Source organism: Cricetulus griseus, chromosome 3 (assembly GCF_003668045.3).
Source record: "Cricetulus griseus strain 17A/GY chromosome 3, alternate assembly CriGri-PICRH-1.0, whole genome shotgun sequence".
NCBI lineage: Eukaryota > Metazoa > Chordata > Mammalia > Rodentia > Cricetidae > Cricetulus > Cricetulus griseus.
In genome coordinates, this window is record NC_048596.1 from 51,708,426 (window position 1) to 51,735,574 (window position 27,149).

At 40.8% G+C, this 27,149-nt stretch overlaps 1 protein-coding gene across 2 annotated transcripts; it reads left to right on the top strand.

The window, feature by feature from the left end:
- Positions 1-1,664: 1,664 nt before the first annotated feature.
- On the top strand, positions 1,665-23,791 carry LOC100773204 (solute carrier family 22 member 19). Of its 2 annotated transcripts, XM_035443113.1 has the most exons (11): positions 1,665-2,066; positions 3,109-3,212; positions 10,295-10,449; positions 10,551-10,719; positions 12,122-12,245; positions 18,875-18,990; positions 19,730-19,944; positions 21,638-21,746; positions 22,612-22,815; positions 23,541-23,543; positions 23,737-23,791. In XM_035443113.1, exons 1-11 carry the CDS (start codon positions 1,665-1,667, stop codon positions 23,789-23,791), a joined length of 1,656 nt encoding a protein of 551 aa, XP_035299004.1. The 2 variants fall into 2 exon arrangements, with proteins under 2 accessions (XP_035299004.1, XP_027264184.1); XM_027408383.2 differs by lacking the exon at positions 23,541-23,543 and having other exon boundaries at positions 23,734-23,791.
- Positions 23,792-27,149: the final 3,358 nt, after the last annotated feature.

Genomic DNA, 27,149 nt, shown 5'->3' on the forward strand with positions numbered 1-27,149 from the left:
TGCACAAAAGAGGCATGTGGGGGCAGGAAGAAAACCCTTGGCAGCTCCGGGAAATTGAGGGGGGCGCAATGGGCCACACAGGCGGGTTGCCAAGAGCATCAGTGGCCAGGGGAGTGCACACTGCTCTGGGCAGGGTCGGGGAAGCTGCACTAAATGTGTGGCATCAAACTACGCAGATGGGCTGTCTGACCAAGAGAAATCAGGGAAGCTGGCAGGGCTTCTCAGGCTCGTGGATGCCACAGCCAGCTGCTCGGGCTGATCATGGGAATCAAACCACGTGGGGTGCAAATTGAAGGTGGGTTTAAATGAGTCCACAAGGCCCACATAAATGATTAATAGGTATTTATTAGGGAAGCACTAATAGTTATTTACAGACTTAATGGTAAATAACTACCGTGGTCTTCCTGCTCCTGAAGATGTGGTCTCTGCCTTTCCAGATCTCTGACTACTGCCCAAGAGAGCAAGCCAACCCCTACTCTTTCTTATAAGGGGTCACATCTGCACACCTGAAGCCACGCCCCTAGGATGCAGCCACCACCACAAGTCCACTGGTGAAACAAGATACCACTACACACGTCCTGTTGCCTGCATATCAAAATGTAGCAGCTCCACAGTACCATGTCTGCCTGCATGCCACCATGTCACACCATGATGACAATGGACTATACTTCTGAAAATGTAACCCCACCCTCCACCCCCGCCCAATTAAATGTTTTCCATTATAAGAGTTGCCTTGGTCATGGTGTCTTTTCACAGCAATAGAAACCCTAACTAAGACTCAGTATACTCAGTATACTAATCAGCCCCACCCATTGCAATGAGTCATTGGTCTTGCTCAAGGCCTCTGGCCTCTGGGACACCATCATCACTGGATCCTCACGAAAACTCCTGGATATCCTGCTATTGCCTCAAGTCATGGAGATACCGCAGCTATGGTTCTGTAGGACCAGTCCCTTCGCATGCTCCAACGGGTCGTAGAACAGGTAGGTGTTAGGGTGCGACGAAGCCCAGGATGTGGGCCTGGATGGTACCTGAGCTTGTCATTCTGGGATACTGGGACCTCCCTCTCAGATGAGAGGCAGAGCCAGCTCTCATATGCCTAGGCCATGGTCTCAGATGGCTGACCAGACCATGGGCATTGCACAGCCCTCAGTGGTAGTGGTAACAGGAGCCACAGACAATCATGCAGTCCCCGGTTGTAGTAGGGACATGGACAACCACACTTCAATTCCAAATTTTAACCTCTAATGATTTTCACTAATTCTTTTATACAAACTCAATGCTAAACAAAATATTTACTCCCATGAAGCAGAAAAAAAAAAGAAAGAAAGAAAAAGAAAACCACTTTACTTTGGATTCTGTAAAGGACTACATGAGATTGTAAGTTAACTCACCTGTTTTCAGAGATGTGAAGATCACTGTCCACAGCTGACAGGGCAGTCCACTGACAGATTTTCTCACAAAGTAGATCTTTAACAGATTCAGTTACTTAAAGCAAATCATCAGATGATCCCTCTTGGTCCCTACCTAAGCCTGACTCAGGAGAGGCGCACAGGGAGAAGAGTTCAGGATTAACCTTTTTAGTGTGTCTTAGTGAAAAAGAACTTTCAGAAATCTAGATATAATCATTGTCGCCTCCCGTTGGAGATAGGGATTCAGCCTAGATGGCCTTTCAGGACCTTCTTATTCACACTGGCAGCCTAGGGAGGTTCCAGTTACTTCAGATGGCTTTCCTTCTGATCTGCAATGGCTTTGTGGGTCCTCACAGTCTTTTGGAGAACTTTACTGCAGCCATCCCTGGTCACCGCTGCTGGGTCCCCATCCTTGACAATGTCACTGTTTCTGACAATGACAGTGGGATCCTGAGCCAAGATGACCTCCTGAGGATCTCTATCCCACTGGACTCCAACCTGAGGCCAGACAAGTGTCGTCGATTTGTCCAACCACAATGGCATCTCCTTCACCTGAATGGCACCTTCCCCAATGTGACAGAGCCAGACACAGAGCCCTGTGTGGATGGCTGGGTGTATGACAGGAGCACCTTCCTCTCCACCACTGTGTCCCAGGTCAGTCAGTCCCTTTCCCCACTGAGAGTTCATGGTGCGTTTTTACTGGTAGCCTAAATAGTGCACATGTTTTGAGAATAGTCTTTACTTTTAGCCACTGTAATTATTTCTGCATTTATTATTTAATGCATCTGGTGATCACTTTGAAAATGTTAAAAATTTATTCTCCTTGTCCTTTTATTATAGGGATGACCATTGTTTAAGAAGTAATTTTTGTGCCAGGTCAGTTTAAGCGAATAATCCATGTGGAATCTCATTAATATGTCAAGTCAGTATCATTTAGCTTTAATTTCAAGTTTAAGATATCTGGAAGCCTATACAAAACTACAGTGGTTGGCTCGGAATGTGGCTCTGTGCTATAGTGGTTGTGTAGCATGTGTGAGGTGGAGGATTCAAACTCTAACACTATCCCCTCCAAAAATGTTACCTTCTTTTATGACTAGAGTGTGGCTAATGGCTAGCACACTTTCCAAATGTTAAAAGCCCTACAGTTCATCACCAATATTGCCAAAAATAATAAATAAATAAAGTCAGTGCCCAGTCTCCACACCTGAAGTCGTCATATGGGAGATTGCGCACTGACACACATGATCCAACAAATTCTTCAAGATCTCAAATCATTGCATTATATAGTCATATTTGAAAACTCCTTTTTTGGGGGGGGAGTTTGACACAGGGTTTCTCTGTGTAGCCCTGGCTGTTCTGGAACTCGCTCTGTAGACCAGGAGGCTGGCCTCAAACTTAGATATCTGCCTGCCTCTGCCTCCCAAGTGCTGGAATTAAAGGTGTGCACCACCGTTGCCTAGACATTTGAGAACTTCTTAGCACAATTTACAAGCCATTAATATAACCTACAAAATTACAGGAAGATTCCCAGAAACAGGTTTGTTTAAGCTGAGACTTGATGGTAGAAGTCAGGTGACGATAAAAATGGAAACTGTAGAGGAAGACGCGGCTGGTACAGTGTAAATGGAAGCTCATGTTGAAGAATTTTGAACAAATTACACTGATAGGCTGTCATGCTGCTTTTCTTCTCTTTCAGTGGGACCTGGTGTGTGGATCTCAGGCACTGCATTCAGTGGCTAAATTTATATTCATGTTTGGCATTTTTTTAGGACATATCATAGGTGGCTATTTATCAGACAGGTGAGTGGCTGTGCTTTACAGTTCTCTCTCTCTCTCTCTCTCTCTCTCTCTCTCTCTCTCTCTCTCCCTCCCTTCCTCCCTCCCTCCATATATTTTTATCATCTGTGAGTTGCTTATTCATTCATCAAGTAGTCATTGCAGATTTTATTTCTCTATATGTATCTTTGAGCCTGGAGATCACTGGACACAAATGGAAATGTTAAGTGTAAAAAGTCCATGTATTGTATGAACACAGAAGTAGTAGCATTCAAGATACGGTTTAGAGAAGAGGTGAAACAACATGATTTAGAATGATAAGAAGGTAGCTATGGGGATGAGACAAACATGTTTCACCAGATAGAACTGACCGTATTTGAATACTGTAATAAAATATTTAGTGGAAAACACCATTGTCACTCTTGGTTTAGGTTACTAGACCCCATGCTTCTCAGACATTGCCCTAAACAATCATGGCGACAAGAGAACAGAAAGTACACTTTAATTCCTCAAGCATGACAGTGGGTTCCCGGGGCATACGGTAAAAGGTACAATGGGTGTGCAGCAAAACCATGCCTGTTGTTTTCAGTTTTGCTTCTGCCAAAGTGGATTTCTTTTTTTTAATTGAAAAGAAATTTTTCATACAATATATTTTTATCATGTTTGCCCCCTTCCCCATTCCTCCAAGATTTTCCCTACCCATCCAACTTTAGGTTATTTTTTCCTCTCTCTTTCATTTTAAAACAAACAAGAATACAAAAAAAACCCCAAGAAACACATACACAAACAAAACCCAAAAAGCACAAAAGCAGAAATCAAAACAAGCAAAAGACCAATGAGACAAAAAAAGGTCTAGACAAATGAAAATGATATCAAAAGTCAACAAAGTTTATTTGTGTTGGCCAACTACTCCTGGGCCTGGGACCTACCCTGAGTGTGTCCAATATACTCAATCAGACTCCATTGGCAAAAACGTACTTTTCCTACACATGTGAGTATAAATTTCAGATAGCTTCTTGATTAGAGGTGAGAGCCTGTGTCCCCCTCCCCCTCTCAGTGCTGGGACCTTGTCTGGCTTGAGTCTATGTATGTCTTGTGCATGCTGAGAGTCTTGGTGAGTTCATATGTGCATCAATCCTTTTGTGTCTGGAAGAAGTCTTCTTACAGAAATCCCTCCCTCCCCTCTGGGTCTTACAGTCTTTGCACCTCTTCCACACAGTTTTCTGATCCCTAGGGTAAGAGATGAAAACATCCCATTTAGGAATGAGAGCTCCAAAGTCTCTCACTCTCTGCACATTGTCCAGTTGTGGGTCTCTGTGTTAATTCCTATCTGTTGCAAGAAATACCTTCTATCATGATAACTGAGCAATGTACTGACCTATGGGCTTAGCAGTATGCCCGTAGGCAACATTTTATTGCTATATTCCTTTAGCAGAAAAATAGTAGTAAGTTCTCATGACCTTCCTAGTCTGGGGTTCTTGGCCACTTTAGTATTCTTGGGTATGGGTTCCAAGAGTGGTCCTTAAATTCAATCAGAAAGTAGTTGATGACTCCCTTAACATTTAAGTCTTTGTTGCACCAGAACATCTTGCAGGCAGGCCATTGTCACAGATTATAGGATTTATAGCTGGGAGCTATTACTGATTGCCTTTCTTCTTGGGTAACATCCAGAGAACCTTCTAGTACTATGAATGGTAATCCATAGGGGTGAACTTTCTAGTTAGGCACTGCTTTGACTTCTCCATGTTCACTGACATATGTAAGTGTAGCCTTCAGTAACACATAGGGTCTTACCATCGGGTTGTGGAGAGTAACCAATAACCTTGGCAATAGTCTGTGATGTTTGGGGGTTTCCATGGGATCCTTTTGCCAATACTCAACAAAATGTAACCCCTTCTTGACTTTGGACATTTTCCTTGGTTTTTGAGAACATAGGGTTCCATATGGTTTTTCAAATGCCCTTTAGTGTTGGTTGTCTTTCCCCGTAATCCCTCCTTTGCCTTTCTCTCTCCTCACTTTCTCTCTTTAATCCTCCTATTACAATTTGCCTTTTGTCTCTCCATAACAATATATCCTATTTTGCCTTCCTCCCTAGTCCTTACTATGTACTCTGTGGTTACTGAGATTGTCATACACATGAAAAATCTTGAAAGCTAACATCCACATTGTGGTTAGAATATGAATGGTCTCCATGGGGTCATAGATTTGAATGTTTGGTAGCACTATAAGTAGGCGTTGCCTTGTTGGAATATGAGTAGTCTTTATTGGAGGAAGTGTGTCACTGGAGGTGAGTTTTGAGGTTTCAAATGCTCAAGTGAGGACCAGTGCCTATCACTCTTCCAATCCAATGTTAAACTTTCAGCTATCTCTCCAGCATAATGTCTACCTGCAGGCCACCACGCTTCCCACCATGATGATAATGGACTAAACCTTTGAACCTGTAAGCAAGCCCCAATTAAATGTTTTCTTTTATAAGAGTTGCTGTTGTCCACTATCTGTAATAGCCAGAAACTGGAAGCAGCCTAGATGCCCCTCAACCGAAGAATGGATGGAGAAAATATGGTATATTTACACAATGAAGTACTACTCAGCAGAAAAAAAAACAATGGAATCTTGAAATTTGCAGGAAAATGGATGGAACTCGAAGAAACCATTCTGAGCGAGGTAACCCAATCACAAAAAGACAAACATGATATGTACTCACTCATATGTGGATTTTAGACATAGAGTAAGGGATTACCAGCCTACAATCCACACTGCCAGAGAAACTGGCAAACAAGGAGGACCCTAAAAAGAGACAAACTTTGTCCCCTGGAGAAGGGGAAAGGGTCACCATGCCCTGAGCAAATTGAGAACATGGGAAGAGGGGGGAGGAAACTACGAGAGTGAGAAGGGAAGAAAAGGAAGGATGCAGAGGTCATGAGGGAGCAGAAAGATTGAGTCAGGTGTAGATTAGAAGAAAGGACATATGATAGGTAGGATTTTAGTTGGGGGGTGGTAGGGGAGCAAGGGAGGGAGAAGGGAACTGGAATTGTCATGTAATTCAATCTTGTTTATAATTCAAATATATGAAAAATAAAAAACTAACAAAAAAGAGTTGCTGTTGTCACAACATCTCTTCACAGCAATAGAACATTAACTTAGACACACACTCATAAAAGAAAATATACACTATTTGTCTCTTTGGGTCTTGGTTACTTTACTTGGGATTTTGTTTTCTAGCTCCATCCATTTACCTAGAATTTTATAATTTCATTTTTCTTAGCAGCTAAATAGTAGTACATTGTATAAATGTACCACATTTTCTTTATCTGTTCTTCAGCTGATGGGCATCTAGGCTGTTTCCAATTTATGGCTATTATGAACAGAGCAGCAATGAACATGGGTGAGCAAGTATCTCTGTAGTAGGATGTAGAGTCCTTTGGGTATATACCCCAGAGTGGTATAGCTGTATTTTGAGGTAATTCTGTTCCCAGCTTCCCAAGGAACTACCACACTGATTCCCACTGTGACTGTACAAATTTGCAGTCTCACCAGCAATGCATGAGCGTTCTCCCTTTACTCTTCATCCTCTCCAGCATGAGCTGCTTGCTGATCTTGGCCATTCTGACTGGTGTAAGGTAAAATTCCAAAATAATTTTGATTTTCATTTTCCTGATGCCTAAGGATGTTGAACGTTTCTTTTGTTTCTTAGCCATAATGTGCTTTGAGTTTTGAGAACTCTCTGCTTAGTTCTGTACCCCATTTTTAATTGGGTTTCTGTTTGTTGGTGTTCAGTTTTTTTAGTTCTTTATATATTTTGATATTAATCCTCTATCAAATGTGTAATTGATAGAGTTTTTTCTATTATGTAAGCTGCTACTTTACATGAATGGCGGTATCCTTTGCTATACTGAAACTTTTTAGTTTCATGAGGTCCCATTTATTAATTGTAGTTCTTAGTGCCTGTGCTAACAGTGTCCTCACTGATTTCTGTCTTGACCCATTCATTCATTCATTCTTTCATTCAGTGGTGACTTGTTCAGTTTCCATGAGTTTGTAAAGTTCTTTTTGGAGTAAAATGTTCTATAGATATCCATTTGATTAATTATAGCTTTTAACTACATTTCTCTGTTTAGTTTTTGTTTGGATTCCCTGTTTATTGGTGCAAGTGGGTTATTGTAGTCACCTGCTATCAGTGTGTGAGGGTCAATATGTGATTTTAACTGTAATAGTTTTTCTTTTATGAACTTGGGTATCCTTGTATTTGGTGCATAAATATTTATAATTGCAATATCTTTTGGTGGATTTTTCCCCTTTGGTGAATAGATAGTGTCCTTCCCTATCTCTTCAGATTAACTTTGGTTTGAAATCTATTTGGTCAGATATTAAAATTGCTACACTTGCTTGTTTCTTGGATCCATTTGCTTGTAATACCTTTTCCCATCCTTTTATCCTGAAGTGATGTCTATCCTTGGTGATAAGATGTGTTTTGGGGGGAACAGCAAAAAGATACATCCTATTTTCTAATCCAGTATGCTAGTTGTGTGTCTGTTTATTGGGGGAATTGAGAACACTAGAAAGTGACAAGGGGAATACATCTGATAGACACAGATGTACAAACTCAGATATTAGAGGAAAGCTTTGTTGTCACTTAGCTCATTTGGCTGTCTACTCTGGAGTAGACTTTGTGCTCTTGCTCACTCTCCTGATGAAAAATAAACTATGACTGATTGTTCTGCCTGGACTGCTGTGAATTCCTATACCTTGGCAGCATGAGAAACAAGACTATTGCAAACAAAACTCCTAATAATGTCTTACTAATCCACACTGGCCTCAAATTCTTTGTGTGCTAGAGTAACATTCAAATCATGATCCTGTTGCCTCAGTTTACCAAGTTATAGAATTACAGATGGATACCACAGAACTATGATAAATAGTTCTTCTAGAATGTATTTCTGTCCAATATGAATATAGCCTCTTCAACCATCTCTTTCTTGAATAGAATATGTTAATTGACAATATTATTTCATCTATTCACAGAACCAGTTCACACCTAGGTCTTTATCTTTAATTCATTCTCATTATCTCTATTTTTTTCATTGAGATTTTTAGCCTTTTCACATTGGGTATTTTTCTGATATGGTTGCATTTACTCTATCATCCTATTTTTAATTCATCCAGCAGACATGTGTGAAAATAGAACAGTATTGTATAACTAGTGGTGCTACACATCCTTAAACAACATGGAGATCTTAAGCTTATACATCAAACTAGTTCTAATATTAGAGAAAGGTAAGTTTCATCCTCATGGAGTATCCTGCCAAATGCCAGTCTACCACCAAAATTTGAAGCTGTCCAGGCATTCCAAGAAATATGCATAAAAACTTTAGACAGCATGTTATAAAGAAATTTAAGACTTCAGTGACAACACAGGACAAAGGAACTGTCTTTGCAACATTTTGGTAAAGTCATAAAAGTTCCAGGCCACTATACTTCAAAAATAAAGAAAGAACATTCTTTGCAAAAGTAAGAATCTGAATTCCAAATTTCCACATTACAACAATCAAATATGAATTTTTCCAAGAATAATAAAGTAATAAATATGAAAACAAAAAAGAAGTATAGCCTATTCAAAATGAAACACACTAGGAATGGTTTCTGTGGGAGATTTACTAGATAGATACTTTAAAAGACATATCTTAAATATATAAAAAAGGATGAAAATAGAACATGGGCAAAGTATTAATGACAATTAGGAAACTAGTGTACAGGTACATCAGTAATAGAAAGTACATAAAAGAACAAAATAGAAATCTGGATTTTAAAAATGCAAGAAATCAAAATTTTTCCTACAGACATTTAGTAGAAGATAACACTAATACAATAATGAATTAGAGAAGAGAAACAGAACAGTAAAACCGACAAAATTAAGAAGTCAGAAGATAGATTTACAAATTACTAGCATTCAATGAACTTATGAGACAACAGCAAGCTGGCCAAAAATATGCATTGTGGGAGTATAAGAAGGAGGACAGTGGGAAAGAAGGGCTTTTTGAAAGATATGTTATGTAAATATCAATATACAAATCCAAGAATGTAAATTCTAAGACACTGAATGCAAAAACCTTCCTTCATAGGAATAATCAATAGATTCTGTAGAATCAATAATCAAAAGATTGTATATAAGCACTTGTATGAAAGTGATTCATTCTCATTTAATATATTCTCTTTTAAATTTAAATCTTTTGAGCCATAGGTGTGTGTATTTGAATACTTTGTTCCATAGCTGAGGGTCAATCTTTGGAAAGTTATGAGACTTTAGAGTGTGGGACTCGATTGGCAGAATTGGGTTGCTTGTGGTTGTGTTGAAGGAGGTACACACTTTGGTTTCCATGTGAATTATAATTGGTTTGGACTCCAAGGGAGGAACTCTGTCTCCTGTTGCTGACACCATTGATTCTCACTATGGAGGATGGCACCCTCAGAAGCTGTGAGCCCAAATAAATCTTTCCCCTAAGTAGCTTCCATCAGATATGTTGTCACCATGATTAAATAAATAGCTAATAGGTATGTTACATGTATAATTTAGTATGACATACTTGTGTTAAAGTTCCAGGTTTGTAGACTGTCATAAATGGCTTAACTCATATAAAACTAGTGGAAGAGCCAGGCGGTGGTGGTGCACACCTTTAATCCCAGCACTTGGGAAGCAGAGGCAGGCGGATCTTTATGAATTCGAGGCTAACCTGGTCTACAGAGTGAGTTCCAGGACAGCCAAGGCAACACAGAAAAGCCCCTGTCTTGAAAAGTCAAAAAAGGAAAAAAGAAAAATCAAAAAGAGCCGATGTGGAGGTGCACACATTAAATCCCAGCACGTGGAAGGCAGAGGTAGGCAGATCTCTCAGAGTTTGAAGCCAGCCTTGAGTCATAGTAAATTCCAGGCTGGCAAGGACTACATTGTAAGACCCATCTAAAAAAGAAAGAGGTCGGAAAGAAACTCTTTGCTGTAAAGGATATCTGCCCTTTTTAATTTTTTGATCGTTTATTATTTCAAGGTGCTTCCTATCTTTGTTGTTTATGCAAACTCTTATTGTTCCCATAACCAAACCCTTCCTTTTGCTCAGGTTTGGGAGGAAGTTTGTTTTCACGGGTGCTTTACTACAGATGACCATCACTGAAACCTGTGCAGCTTTCGCTCCCAACTTCCTCATCTACTGCTCATGTCGCTTCCTGGCTGGGATTTCTTCCTCATCCATTAGGACTAACAGCGTTTTGCTCAGTAAGTCAAAGCTTTTCATAGACATTGTACAAGCTTTGGGTTTGACCTAGATGTCCTTCCCAGCTTTCTTAAAAGTCAAACTTCATTTTCTTTTCTTTCAGTAGTAGAATGGACAAGCCCTAAATTCCAAAGTTTGGTAATGACACTGGCATTTGCTGCTGGGGGTATTGGACAGGTAATATTGGGAAGCCTGGCTTTCGCTATTCGAAACTGGCATCACCTCCAGCTGGCAATGGCTATACCAATGTTCTTCTTCCTTATTCCCGCAAGGTATGAGATTTCTTTCCTCTTCTGTTATAGAATCCAGGGATGACCATGTACATGGAATCAGGACATAAGAAATGCATTTGTGTTTGGTCTACACAAAGCAGGAATGTGCACTCCTCTTTGTACTTATGTGACATAAGGACAAGCAGCTCTGTCAGATAAAACTGCAGAGGCTGAATTCAAGATAAGTAATAAGTAGTTTTATAAAATCATAATCATACATATGTATAGCAAAAGACCCTCATTTTCTGACAAATACTCATTCTTTATTTGAAAATTCTGTTTACCTGTTGGTTCTGCGTTTTTGTTTAATAGCTGGGTAAAACACACAACATTTCAAGATCATATTGTCTCTGTTGTGGTTTGTATTTCTATGAGTGATTTTGCAAGCAAAAATATGCTTTGAAAATTATGGTAACTTTGATATTAATAAAAGGCATATAAAGTAAGTTTATCTTCACAACTGTTCAATGAAGGAAAATCATGGCTTCTCCACTTTAAAGCTGTAGGCAGAATGACTTACTTCTCTCACTGGCTCTTTGGATTCTTTGTTTTCCATTTTAAAAAGAGAATTAAGACGTGCTATGCTGCTATCAACAAAGGAGGCATGTTTGATCTGGAAAGACCATTAAAAGTTTATAGACTAACATAGTGAGATGAATCCACAATCCACACAGAAAAGAGGGAGAACTCTCTAGCAGGCTCTTCCAAATCATTTTATCCTCACAGCATAGCCATCAAAATTGTGATGCTGCTATACCTGGGTAGTGGTGGCACACACCTTTAATCCAAGCACTTGGGAGGCAGAGGCAGGAGGATCTCTTCAAGCTTGAGGCCAACCTGGTCTACAAATTGAGTACCAGGGCGGTCAAGGCTACACAGAAAAACCCTGTCTCAAAGGAAAACAGAAAAAAAATTATAGAACTTCTGTCCCCGGTTTATGGATTAGCAATGAAGGTAGAGTTGACTTGTTTTTGTGGCCAGAAAGCAGTAGTTGCTAGGCGTATAAATGGTTACACTTTGGATGATAGAATTAGTGTACAGAATTTATCCAGTGGTTCGTATTTTAGGAAAAGAACGAAGTAAGAATAAATGTTCACCTTAACAAGGAATTTGGAAAATGTCTATATACAAGTATCCTTCATGTTGCAGTTCTGTGAACTTCATATAAATACATATTTAAGTAAGAGTGAGCAGGCTAACATAACTCCAGGCCTGCATTCTGGAAGTATAATATATACACTAGTCATTTTCCATTTTTCTAGTGTAGGTCTGGACAGTGTAAGATTATATTTATTAATATAATAAGTGGTAGGTATTAAATCAAAGAATATAATTGTTCAAGGATAAATGTGGTTTTGAAATGACTGCTTGAGAATTGACTCACTTCCATCATTTTGAGTAGGTGGCTGTCAGAGTCAGCTCGGTGGCTGATTATGACCAACAAACCCCAGAAGGGCTTAAAGGAGCTTCAAAGGGCTGCATGCAAGAATGGAAAGCAGAGTTCTAGAGATGTCCTAACCATGGAGGTGAGCATAATGGGAGCTTATTATGACGCAAGAAAACACAAGTTTGACATGTACTCATGTTAGTGCCTGAGATGCAATGTGTGGTCACTAAAACACTTCATAAGGATGTTTCATTCAAACAGAATTAAAATCACAGTGGCAGTGGTGGCACATGCCTTTAACCCCAGCACTTGGGAGGCAGAGGCAGGAGAATCTCTGAGTTTGAGGCTAACCTGGTCTATAGAGCGAGTTCCAGAATGACCAGGACTATGCAGAGAAACCCTGTCTTGAAAAAGAAAAAAGAAAAATTAAAATCACATCTGTTTCATTTTGTTTCTTGAATTCTGTGCTGCTTACTTTTTTTTTTTTTTTTTTTGTCAATACAAGCTAAGGTCATCTGGGAAGAGGAACTCTGCAGTGAGAAAATGCCTCCATCAGATTGGCCTGTAGGTACATCTATAGGGCCTTTTCTTGATCAGTGATTGGTGTGGGAGGATGTAGCCCTCTGTGGGAGTGTCACAAGCAAGCTGAGAGAACCAAAGAGAGCCAGCCAGTAAGCAGCATTCCTCATGACCTTTTCTTTTCCAAGTTCCTGCCTCCAGTTCCCACCCTGACCTCCCACCATGGTATACTGTAAGCTATGAGATGAAATTAACCTTTTCCTTCCCAAGTTGCTTTTGGTTATGGTTTTTATCACAGCAATAAAAAGCAAACTAGGGCAAATTCAATTTTTAGAACCTTCTTCATGGGATTTCATTTTTTTTACTTTTTATTGGAATATATTGGTTATATGTTGTATTGGTTTTCATTTTGACAGCTTCATACATGTACATAGTGTATGTTTGTCATTTTTCATCGTGCCAACTCCATTTTCATCCCCTCACAATTCTGCTGATTCCTTCCTCTTTCCAATTAGTCCTGCTTCTACTCTAATATCTCTCTGTGTCTCTCTCTATTTCTAAACAAACATTTTAATTCAAGTTTCTTACAGAAACATTTTGAACTGTGAAGATTTAATTACAATAGCTTGGGCAACAACACATAGCTACACCACTGAAGAAAATGGCTTTTCTTCTCCCAGCAACCATTAACTGATGAACTCCCTATGCATCCTCAGGAAGGATTTATGAGCCTTTCCTAATTAGCAGTAGCTAACTTCCTATAAATCCTCCAGGACAGGCAGGGTGTAACACGAATAAATAAAAGACACAGAGACTGGTATTGGGGTTCAAACTTTAAGCTGAAGTTCAGAAAAGCAAAGCAGCCAGCCACTAGCTTTATACCTCTACCTCAGGCTGAATGGGCTGATCCTGTCTCCACGAGCTCTGACCAGGTCAGAGGCTAAGCCTTAGACCATAATCTCTCCTCAGCATGGCTGGAGACTGAATGAGTACCACCTACTGGCTACTGAAGTCCCTGCTTCTATGTTTTATACCTCTCTAGTTCTGGGACTAAAGGCATTTGATCTGTTACTCTTTTAGACTGATTCAATCTCATGCACCCCTTGGTGGCCTTGAACTCACAGAGATCTGTCTACCTCTTAATCCTGAGTCCTAGGATTAAAGGTGTGTACCCCCACCACCACCACCTCCTAGCTTCTGGCTGCTGGGATTAAAGGTGTGTATCACCACTGCCTGATCTCTATAGCTTGAGGGTGACTTTGCTTTTCTGAATCCTCAGGCAAGCTTTAATAAATCATAAATAATATATCACCACAGCAGGGTTTCATCAACTCCTCTACTCGCCATCATGGAAGTTGCTGGGCCCAACCCCTTGCAGTTTAAAATCTTGGCCATGCCAAGACCAGAAGACAAGACTATGCATCACTCTACCCTTTCCACTGCTCTTTCCTTCTCTCTTTCCCCACTTTCACAATGTTCTGTGAACTTTGGAAGATGTATATAGATATCCCATTTATGGCTGAGTAGCTTATTCTCAGCACATTGATCAGTAATTGTCACCAACTACAGAAAAAGAAGCTTCCCTAACCAAAGCGTTAATCTAGAGAAATTAACAAAAATATTTGGAAGGCAATTCAATTGGAATACCATCTCTATCTAGCAAAATGACTATAGTAGGTTCCACCCTAAGGACTGTGACATCTATAGTTACCGGGTTTTGATGGAGTTTAAAGCGCCAATGTAAATTCCCTCCTGTGGGCAGACCTCAAATACTGGTTACCACTTTAACAGTGATACCACTGGTCCACTGTGAGTACAATTTGCCAAACAAGGATCAGTCATGCAGCCCAAAAGTCCTCAGCTGAGTAGAATTATGACATCTCTCCAGAGTAACATACATAGTACCTTCTAACGCTGAAAGCTTGCCAGCAGGGTTTCCAGATTGGTTCTACCTTGATTTCTCTACATCCTGCAACCAAAGCAAATAGTGTACTTAGTAGTAGGTCCTTAGCATTAGTTCTGTCAGGAAATTTAGATGGAATTGTGTGATTGTTAGTATTGATTGTAAACTTGAAAATCTCTAGAATATCCTAGGAGATAAGTTCCCAAACATACCTGTGTTTGACAATTTTGATTAGGTTAGCCTCTTGGAATAATTGATCTTGGGATTATCTCCATTAGTTTAACTGAAGCAGGAGAACATCCAAATACTGGCAGCAACATTTCCTAGGACTTGGGTCCCCAGTTACATAAAATGAAGGAATCCAGCTGAGCACGCACAGTCATTACTCTCTGCTTCTCACGTGCAGATGAGGTATGATCAGATAGATGCCTTGGCAATTTCCTGCTGCCGTGATTTTCCCATCATAAAAGATCATACCCTCAAACTGAGTCGAGATAACCCGATTGTCTTACCTTTATTTTGTCAGAGTGTCTTGTCAGAGCAACAGGAAAAGTAAGTGATACAGAAAATAGTACGAGGAGATCAACCGGCCATTCTGGTGGGACTTGAGAAACAAGAATGTTGAAAGACACATGGACAGTGGAGTCAGACTCATGAGTTTTCAGAAGTGGACAATAACTATATTCAGAAAGAGGATAATTGCCATTCATGTGATTAATTTTGCCAAGACTGGCTTCATTCTGCCCATATCCTGAGAATTTGTGTTAAATGAAACTTAAAGATAATGAATGAGTGTATTTGATGGAAAAAATTTTAAAACAGGAGACCATTCCAGAATATTGTATGACTAGTCTTTACTGCATTACAGTGGGTCTACAGTGGGAAAAAAAAGAAAAAATGAGAAGTTTGCCAAGAAGCAAAGAAATCAAGAAACTTAAACTTTGCAACGAATGCATGTTCTGAAAAAGAAGCCAAGATTGTTCAGCAACACCCTGTTGTATCTGCCCTGGGGGCAAGACCCTACATATCATAGACTCCCACTTGAGAAAATTCAAACTTATTTAAAAATGCAAAGCATGAGCTGATGACACAGTTGATAGGATTCCCTGTTCCTTAAAAGCAACTACCTAGTAATCTATTTCCCTGAGATGAACATAAGGATGCAGAAACAAATGTGGTCCAAGAAGGCCAGGGTTCATCCTTAGCTGGTAACAGTACTTGGAGAAGGCCAGGGTTCATCCTTAGCTGGTAACAGTACTTGGAGAAGGCCAGGGTTCATCCTTAGCTGGTAACAGTACTTGGCAGCATGACCCACATAGTGTTGACTCTGCAAGTGTTAAGAATGTAAGATAGAATAGTTCATGGAGTTTTGTTCCACAGTTATAGGTATTAGAGGAAGCCAGACAATTATGTGGCAGAGTTGGAGTCACTGAGACAGACCGTTGCATGAATTTGTGGAGGTGAAACTAAATTGAGGTGACTGTATCTGAACTGTGGGATGGTTACCAACAAAAGCCACATGCACTGAGTGGAACTTAAGATAGAAGTTATGTGTGACAAAAATTATATAGCTGGAGATATCTAACCCCTTTAAAAGTAAAGTCCCAGACATTGGACATGGAGCTATAGGACTTTCCTGCTGGGTTTGGTCCTGTTTTGGTCAATTATTTCCTCACTATGCCCCCATTCTTATCTTTTGGAATGGAAATACATACCGTGTGCTATTATGCTGGTATGTAATGTTTTTGTTTCTGCAGGTGGCCACAGGTAAGGGATTGCCTGGAGTCCCAGAAGAAGCTTTAAACTGTTGAACAATGTTGGGACTGTTAAAGACTATGGGGATTTTTGAAGTCGTAGTAAATGAATTTTGCATCATGAAGCTGGTCATAAGCTTGTGGGAGCAAGGGGCAAGTTGTTGTGGTTTCAATACAAAATGCCCCTATAGGTCCTTGTGGCCCGATACTTGATCCCCAGCTGGTGGCGATATTCATGAAGGTTATGAAACATGTAGGTGAAGGAAGTGAGCCACTGGTGGTGGCCTTTGAGACTTTAGAGATTGGTCACACTGGCTGCTCTGTCTTTGCTTCCTGTGTCCAGGTACAGTAGGCTCATCCAGTTTCCTGCTCATGCCTCCCCTGATTTATACCATGTCTTCCTTACCATGAAGGTTTCTGACCCTCTGAGAGAACATAATCTCTCTTGAGTTGTCGGGGTATTTATCATAATGACAGAAAAGAAACCAACAGAGTCATCTGCAGGTTTGTAACTTGTAACCTTTACTATGTCGAGGTACAGCCCATCCATTCCTAGCCGCTGCTACCTTTCCATCCTGAAGGGATGGTGGGTTTTATTGAATGTTTTTCTGCATCTATTAAGATAGCTACGTGATTTCTGTCTTGAGTCCATTTATGTAATTGATTACATTTATTAGTTTACCTATGTTGGAACTGAATCTCTGAAGTCAACTTGAACACGATGGTTTTTCAAAATTTTATTTGCCAGAATTAAAACGTTTTGTTTTGTAGAGACACTTTTGGCATAAGGGTCATACTGGCTTCATTAAAAAAAAAAAAAAAAAGATGTTGAGCCTTTCTTTCTCTTCTATTTTGTGGAATAATTTGAACAATGTTGGTGTCAGTTTTTCTTTGAATATTGGGAATTCTACAGTGACTCCATTGAATCTTGGCAGTTTATGTATCTGTTTAAACTATTCATTTTATCTTGCTTTAATTTTGTTAGGCAATATGCATCTATAAGTTCATCTATTTTTTGTTTGTTTTTTGAGACAGGGTTTCTCTGTGTAGCTTTGGAGCCTATCCTGGCACTCGCTCTGGAGACCAGGCTGGCCTCGAACTCACAGAGATCCTCCTGCCTCTGCCTCCCGAGTGCTGGGATTAAAATTCATGCAATGGTCTACCAACGCCCCTATTTTTAATATTCTATAATTTGGTGATATATTGGTTTTATGTTGTGTCTTTATGATTTTCTGTTTTATAGCATTTGTTTAGTGTCTTTTTATCTCTAACTTTATTAATTCAGACTTTATCTCTTTCTTTTCATTAACATGACTAGGAGTTTATTAGTCTTATTTTTTCAATCATTAAAAAATCAATGGCTTTGCGCTTCTGAGTTAGCATGTATATTGTGTCACCCTTGTTCATATTTTGTTAGAGCAACCACATTGATGAAACTTCATGCATGTAGTTTCTCTGACATATCTAAAAGACAAAAATCTCATGGCAAATTTTCTGGTCCTCTTGCTCTTACAGCCTTTCTGCCAATGGAAAGGGAAAATTCCATGGAGCCTCAACCACAAAGAAAAAATTGCAGCAACTAAGGGAATGCTGAGAGCAAGAGCATTCCCTAGGGAAGAGGCAGAAATTGGTTTTCTAGTGCCAAGTTATCATTCCTGGAATCATATATACACAAATAACATTATACAGACTAAGCAGATCATATTCATTTATTTAGAGGTGTGTGTGTGTGTGTGTGTGTGTGTGTGTGTGTGTGTGTGTGTAGCAGTAATTAAAGAAATAGAAGCCATATATTTGAGAGAGAGCAGGGTGGGTTGCATAGGATGGGATGGAGGGAGGAAAAGAAAGGATGAAATCATGTAATTGTATTTTTATTTCAAAAAACATTTTTAAGTTATCAGTGGAGCATCAAGCTCAGATGCCATGTCATGCAAATTCATCTGCTGTATGTGGAATTTGGGACCGTACTCTAAATAACTCTTCACTTGTTTTCCTTCCTAATCTGTATCTCTAACCTATACCTACCTTTCAATAATCTACACCCAACTATAGTCTCCTGTTTAACATATCCTCACTGTAGAAATGTAATTCGGGAATCCTGGCAATTGTTTTACCATTTATTAATATCAAGTCCGTGCATGGTGATTACAAGCAGAAGGAGGAATCTGGGTTGTATCACCAGCCTCTCTGCCCTTCCGGCTGGGGAGCCAGCTCTTTGTCACTGTGCAATAACCCCTTTCCCAAATGGCTCACCGCCAATTCGCCTACACCCAAGACCTTGTGGATCCTATTATCCTCTTCTCTCTGAATGTTATTGGGTCACGTGCCTCCAGAGAAGACCACACCCATTGGGCCAAGCCCTTGTCCCCAATACCATTATGGGACCAAATTCCCACAACAGAAATGCCTGAGTTTCCTTTCACTCCTGGGCTCACATTTCTCATCCCTTCTATGCCTGCCAGTATTTTCTTGATGTCTATATACTGTTCACTAGACAGAAACAGTAGTTAGCGGCCTAATCTTCTATAGGTTACCAGCATGCCTCACAACGTTTATCATTTTGTGACAACGGTTTGCTGATGTTGTTTGAAGGTTGTGAGAAACGCCATGAAAGAGGAACTGGAAGCAGCACAGACAAAACATTCCGTGTTGGACTTGTTCCGTACACCCAGCCTACGTAAGCGCATCTGCATCCTGTGCCTTATGAGGTGGGCTTCACACAGATACTCTGAAAATGGTGTTGTGGTGGCTTGTGCTTTTAATCCCACACTCAGGAGGCAGATGTAGGCAGAACTCTATGCGTTTGAAACCAGCCTGGTCTACATACAGAGTTCAAGGCCAGCCAAAGCTACATATCAAAACCCTGTCTCAAAAAATAGTGTAGACATGAATCTTCTTATTAACAGAGTTGAAGATAAATGATGAGACATTTTTATATTTGGGGAATCCAAAGGATTTGGATTATACTAATACAGTGTTTATCCAATCACTCTGACAAGTTCATTACCAGAAACTGTTGCTCAGAACTTCAGTCATGGAAAAACTTAGAACCTAAGCTTCATCGTTTGTCTGTTTTCATTTCAAAGGACATAAAACTTCAAACATCAACTACATAACTGTGTACATATCAGTAGCTAAATAAAGATGTAAAGCTAGAACTTTCATTCATATCAAGATATAAGAAAAACTTGAAAACCCTGGATGGACCCAGCTTGTATCGCAAGAATTCCCTCACCCCTTAAAAACAAAATTTAAGATTGATGATATGTTTCCTTCATCATAGAATGTTTTGTGATTACAAAATTATTTCCCACGTGTAAATTTTCCAGAAAACATTTGCCTCAATATTTTAACAACTAAAAGGAGCTGCCTGAGATAACTGTGCCACCATGTGTTGAGCAACCACTCCAAACCTTATAACACAGCTTTTCTCTTTGTTCGATACAGATTTATGTCATTGATACCTATTATGGGCATGTTTATCCACCTGCAGCACCTGAGCAGCAATGTGTTCCTGCTCCAGTGTCTCTATGGTGTGATAGCCATTCCAGCCAATGCTCTTGGAAATTTTTCAATGAACCACATGGGGCGCAGAATAACCCAACTGATTTTCCTGTCTCTGTTGGGAATCTTCATTCTCTCCACCATATTTTTGTCTCAAGGTGAGAATAGAATACAGGATGAGCACAGAAAATACCCCCATCCTTTTCTCCAGATATGTCAGATCCTACCTATAAGAAATTGGGGGAAAGGGCACCCTCTGGATTTGCTGCAAGCAGTCCAAGCATTTAGAATACATTGTTCTATTAATATATTGGGATAACAGCCAAAATTTCAGTAAAATTTGGTTCAGATATTTGTCTTTATTGCATGCAAGAAGTGCCTGATACATTTATTCCCAAATGTGTTTAGGTCAACAATGGATCAGTCACTGGTGAATTATAATTCTCATAGCAATTATGTAGGTTAAAGCCTTATAGTTCTGATCAAAACACACAGTTACTTCCTCTGTCCTACAGTTCGCATTGCTTTAGCTTCAGTGACAATTTATTTCCTGGACTGTGTGTATCTATTCATAATTCTCACATCATATCACCATGAATCCAACCCTAGATTGGAGAGTTGTCTCAAGAAAAGAACCTCAAAAGAAGGGGAAAGAAGTAGGAATGGGCTAAGCCACAGGACTGTTAAAGTTGATTTCATTGAGTTAAATGGGTGTATGTCAGGAGAAAGTAGCCAAGTGATAGCCAAGCTTTGCTGAAACCCAGGACTCTAGCACGTTCCATAAAGTCCCCAAACAGCAGTGGTGATGCCTGAATGTTAGCAGTGATGTCGGTTTTCTTCCTTACCTCAAGAAACACTTCAGTGTGTAAAGTTTTCCTGAGCCTTTTTTTTTTTTACTTTTTTAATTTGAATTAGAAACAAGATTGAATTACACGACAATCCCAGTTCCCTTCTCCCTCCCTTCCCCCTTCCACCCCCCCAACTAAAACCCTACCTATCACATATCCTTTCTTCTAATCTACACCTGACTCAACCTTTCTGCTCCCTCGTGACCTCTGCATCCTTCCTTTTCTTCCCTTCTCATTCTCGTAGCTCCCTCCCCCCTCTTCCCATGTTCTCAATTTCTGAGCCTTTTTTAAATTTAGTTATCTTATCTTATTTTATGTGTATGAGTTTTGCCTGCATGCATATATGTGCACCAGATGTGTGCCTGGTGCCCACGGAGACCAGAAGAGGACATCAGATCCATTGGAACCTGGAATACGGATAGTTGTGGGGTGGAAATTGACCATATGAATGGTTTTCCAGCTTGGACACTTTTGCTAGCAAGAGTACTTATCCTTGAGTCCTCAGACACTATTCCAAATCAAGCTAGTCCCCAGCTGGCACCCCACTGCAGACTTTCTGTCCTTCCACTCTTCTGTGATATTGTCCATATGCCATAATTTAAACACGGCGTGTATATGAATAAGTTGATAGTCCTCCATAATTTTCTCCACGACAGTCCTACATTCTGCATGAAAGATTGCCGAGACCATAGAGAGAAAGGTGGATGTAATCTCCTTCTGCATCTACCATGCTCTCCACTTCTCAAGCAAATATCAAAGAGGCAACATCCAGTTTTTTCAGAAGCTTTTCTTCATTGTAAATCAATATATGAAGATAGGTCACCTTCCTCAGCTTGTAACTACTGACAATTTATGGCTCTCTGCAGTCTCGCTCCACTGTATTTTAGATCTATACAAACTTCCAACAAAATTATATTCCATTTGAGGTTGGGGAGCTGAAAATTTCTACACTCAGATTTATCTGTCTGTCTCACTTGACTGTCACTGGTCTTCCTCTACCCAGAAATGCAGACCCTTCGTATAATTTTGGCAACATTGGGAGGAGCAATTTCTTCTGCCTGTGTATCGAGTACTCTTGTGCATGCAAATGAGCTAGTCCCCACCGTAATCAGGTATGATTCAAGGTCAGAGCAGATTTTTCTCAGTTTATTCACCATTCCTGAAAGGACAAGAACAAAGAAAAACTGCTGGGTAGTTAAGCAACCAATTGTGATGATAACAGGAATGGCCACAATTTTATTTTTGTCAGATAAATCCAAACCACTAAACAGCATCTTCTGTTCAACTCGGAACCACCTAGAAAAAAACGCAACTTTTTTAATGTTTTATTTTGGATAGGTCTTTCATTCTGTGTATTTTCATTTTTTATGATTTCATGAAGGTGTGATGACATTCACTCCCCATTATCTTCCTTCTCTTATCTCTGCCCACTCTTGCTAACTCCTCCTTCCACCCTGGCCTGCCTCCTATACTCCTATACTCTTTTATCAGTTGCATGCCTTCAAACTAGCACAGAAAATTTGCATTTCAATAGAACATTCCATCCCCACTCACGTTCCCAGTCCACTCCTCGCTACCCCCTTTTCCTTTCATGTCATATGCATACTATAAATCCCTCTCTCTCCTTAAGACCTTCTCATCCTCTCTTATGATCATTCTTCTAGTTTCGTAGTCTATACCCAGACCCCCACCCACATGAATGCCCAAATGAAAACTAAAGTATAACATACGCATGTGACAGAAGACATGTAGTATTTACCCTCCATAGCACACTTTATTGTAAGTGATAGACAAGAGTCATAATGCCCTGACCTTGACAAAAAGATAACACCAAATGAAACAGAAATTTGAAAGTCAAGAATAAGTTACCAGCATCCGTAAGTCAATTATACTACTCATTGACTTAAAATGAGATGTAAAGTAACAAATTCCATGTAACTTGCTAGATTACTTCTGATTTATATTTTACGCTCCAAGGGCAACGGGTCTAGGAGTCGCTGGAATTGCTGGCAGTGCTGGGGCAGCCATATCTCCTCTGTTTATGATCTTCACCATCTACTCTGCTTCCTTGCCCTGGATCATCTATGGAGTCTTCCCCATCATCACTGGCCTCATTGCCCTTCTCCTTCCTGAGACCAAGAATCAGCCTCTGCCTGACTCCATCCAGGATGTGGAAAATGAGTGAGTAACACCTCTACCTTCCCCGTAGGGGATTTGTGTGTCAATGGTCTGTGATGAGGAAGGTGAATGGGAATTCAGGGTCAGTCTCTCCTTGACAAGCTGACAGCTATGCTTTTCCACATAGGGTTATTGGCGCTGGCAGAGGGACCTTTTGTACATCCCTCTGTATAAGGATTTCATATGTACCTGGAAACTCTACATTGTAAGAACTGGTTCTGACCAGGTGGTGATAGAAGATTTAACGATAAATATGACAAGTTCATGTATCCTCTGTTTTACTCTGACACATTATGAAACAAAGTTCATGTACCTTATGTGTACTTTGCCCCATTATGAAGCTCATATCCTGGAAGATATTTCACAATAACACACAAATATAAATGGCTTTTCATCCTTTAGACCAGTGAGTGCTGGTAAGCTTTCTAAAACTAACAATCTTTAGAGACCGGGATGTGACAGTCACTACCTAATTCACAGATTATATACAAGACTGAAGAACCTGCCACCCATGACAATGTATCTGAGGGACGGACTCTTGTGTTTGCTGCGTAATTCAGACAATATTGGTTCTACTAGGAATAAAATGTTCATGTCAGAGAAGAATGGAATCATCAATAAAATCATAAAAAGAAAGGGGAAGGATTTTAAAACTTTGGTGTGCTTCTCATGCACTCTCTCAAACCCATTTGAGAACATCATGATAACAAAAGTAGGAGGAATCAGAGCTGGTTTACAGAGGTTTCTGGGGGTTCAGTCTTTCATTCACAAGATTTATTTCAATCTTTGTGAAGAACTGTGGCTTTTCCCAAAGCTGATGGGTAAAGGATGCAGTTGCTCTAATGAAAGCAGGGATATCCGTCTTCTCTGTGCCCTTTCCCATTTTGTTTTGATTTATGATGTTTGCTGTATTTGTTCCAGGAGGAAAAGCTCAAGAGAAGCAAAGAAGAATGCTGTCTCCAAAGTGACGCCATTTTGAAGGATTCCAACAACTGACCTCTAATCAAAGATAAAAACAAAGAAAAAAATCATTCAGGATACAGTGCCTCGGGATTGTTCATAAATGTTGTCAAATTTTTTCCATATAAACCATATGTATAAGTAGTGAGTTAAATTAAAATTATGCCAGTTTACCATATATAAAATAACTATAATAAATCACAGCAAGAAATTTGCAGAAAGTCATAATATATTGAAGAAACCATGGCCCCAAATTTCTGTAGTTAGTGATAGAGGTCAAGTTTCTGATAGAGTGGGGATTGATGGCAGTTTCATGGATTGAAGCCTCCTCTAAGTCTTGGAGTCTAGGGGTGGGGTGGGTACCTCATGAGACTCACTAGGTAAACAAAGTTCACATTTCTGATAAAACCCAAATTTGAAGATTCTGGAAAGCCTTTACCTAGCTTTATGAAAGAAGTGAACGGCATTGTGGGAGGAAACTGAGCAGTCAAGCTTCAAAAGAGGTTATTATTTGACTGTTGAGCTGCCCACAAGCTGTGCAGAGAGCGTTGGGGTAACAATTTTCATAAGGTGTTGGGAGCTTTTAGTGATATAGCTGCCCTTTTGAGTCATCCTTGCTTCCCCTAAAGTAACCTTTCATTCAAATTCCTGTTAGTAACCCCCCAAAAATTCACTGGTTTGCCAATCTTTGATACAACTACTTTGTTCAGTCATGGGTTCTCTTTCTGGGGTGAGTACACTGTGAGTATTATGTCTCCCCAAGAAAAGGCAGTCATCTTCCCATTGCTGTAATGAGATAGCTGAGAAAATTAACCTAAGGAAGAAAGATTTATGGCGGTTCCCATATCATTGGCTTCATTCCCATGGCCATTTTAGTCCAGTACTTCAGTGCCTGCGTGAGGCAGCAGACGGTGGGAGAGTGTGTGCTGCAGGGAAGCTGTGCATTTCATGGCAGCTGAGAAGACAAGTGTGGGGAAAGAGACAGACAGACAGACAGACAGACAGACACAGAAAGACAGAGAAATACAGAGACAGACAGAGTTAGAGAGCGGAAAGACAGCGAAAGGGGAGAGAAGAGGAGGAGAGGGGAAGGAAGAAAAGAAATGAAGTAAGCCCACAAACAAAACACACCTCAAATCATTCCCAATTAATCCACTGCCTCCATGAAGGAGCCTCCTGAAAATCATCATTTCTTTTGAAATAATACTGTGGTGATTTGAATGTACTTGGTCCCCATAAGCTCAGGAAATGGCACTATTAGGAGGTGTGGCCTTGCTGGAGGGTGCTGGATGACACATATCTTTAACCCATATCTTGAGGCTGGAGGATAACTTTATTTTGGGTCACAACTTCTGTTGGAAGTACGTCACTGTGGAGGTGGACTTGGAGGTCTTTTTCTCAAGCTTCAGCCAGTCAGCTTCCTGTTGCCTCTGAGTTGAGATGTAAGCACTCTTATCTCCAGCACCATATCTACCTGCATAATGCCATGCTCCCCTCGTGACGAACTGAACCTCTGAACTATATGCAAGCCACCTAAGTCGTCTTTTTCAACTAATAAGACTTTGCGAGACTGTAACAGGAAGGTAGACTAGGCTACAAGCATGGTTTCTTTCAGAGTTCCTGGGGAAAGGTGGAATAAGAACAATTGATAACACCAGACTTGAGAATTAGTTGAAATATATTTTAAGTTTATATAGATTATCAATAATAGTATAGACACCTGCTAAGTGTTGCAGCATTGAAAAATGTATAATGTAAAAAAAAAAAATTCAGAGAGAGAAACTTCTGAGTTTCAGAAGATTCCAGCTGTAGCTGCTTTGCCTGTTGCCTTGTCCTTTGGTGAAGCAGAGCAGACAGCCTGTGGTGTAACTAAGTTGCTAACTTCATGATTGTAATAAAAAAAAAAAAACAGGAAGTTACAGTGAAAGACCCTGAAGAGGCACTTTCGTAGAGGGAGACCCACACACCCAGGAACCAGCGAGGCCACGAACTGGATGTAAAAAACAAGAGGCTTTATTGGAGACGCGGGTACCCGGGGCGACTTAGCTTTTCTGAGGCCAAGCGCGCCGAGCCAAGGGAAAGGGGTCCTTATATAGGGAAAAAGGCGCAAGCTAGGAGCAGGGATTCTATTTGATGGTTCAAATGAGGCACAGAGCCATTCCAGATCAGCATATTCTCAAGGTCTGGTGTCTGGTACAACAGACTTGATTCCTCCCTCCGCGCCCAGGTGGCTGACCTTGGGGGCGGAGACCTTGGGACGGAGTGTTTCTCAACGGGGGGGGGCGTGGGGGCGAGGGGTGCTCGGCCCCAGCCCCGGCGCGGTGCCAGGGCAGCCCCGCCTGGGTGAACCGGCTTGGGAGGGAAAACGGCAGCCGGGGGAAGTGGAGGCCGGCGGGGGCAGGGCGGCTCTGCGGCAGCTCGCCCGCGCTGCACTCTCCAGCCCCTCCCGGCTGCTCCAGAGAGAACATCCAGCATCAGCATAGGCGGGGGGAAGACAGAGAGGCAGCGGGCCTTTCATTCCCCCATTTCTCTTGTGACTGAATGAAATCTTTCATTCAAAGGTCTCTGGTTAGGTCTTTCTCTAAGCTTGGCCATGCTGTCTCTAATTATTCCTGTATGGTCTGTAAAAATGATAAATCTAACCCTCGTCTGTTCTGCAGGACCACCTCAGAGAGTGATGTTAAGGATTTTTCGAGTGCACTGACTGACTCTTCTAGGACCTGGATATCCGTGTGCATGGCTTGTTGTAGAAGCTTAAAATGATTAATTCCCTGTAAGGCAATGGTTCCGGTCCCTATGCCGGCTGCTATGCCCCCCACTGTTATCCCTCCTAATAATAGGGCCACGGTAAAGGATATTGGCTCCCTCTTATGTCGGGTTGACTTCTCTAGTACCCTATAAATATATTCAGGTTGGTGATATGTGACCCTGGGCCAAAGTTCTGTCAATATACAAAAGTCAATAGTGGCATTGAGAACGGTAGTAGAGACGCAGGGGGTCAAACCAGTACTGCCTATGCATAGCCCCTTTCCTGAGACCTCAGACAATGTGAGCTTGTGCTGCATGGCAGTTTCACAACTGGTAGGCGCTGAGGTCTGGTGACGCCGGACCCAGACAGTGTCCCCGATCTGGTAGGAATGGGGAATGGTAGGATGGTCCCTCTGGTCTTTATAAGTTTTTTTAAAAAGGTGTGAGCCCATATGGCCTAGGGGTATGCTAGGGGGAGTAGGAGGGCCCAGTCCCCATCAGGGAGTGATAGGTACTGGCATCCCCACGCAAGGAAGTTCCCTTTGACTTAGCATTTCAACCAGGGAGAATGGACGGCGAAATTCTTTTCCAAACTGCTTCCTGCTGACTTTGGGACGAAGTTAGGGACC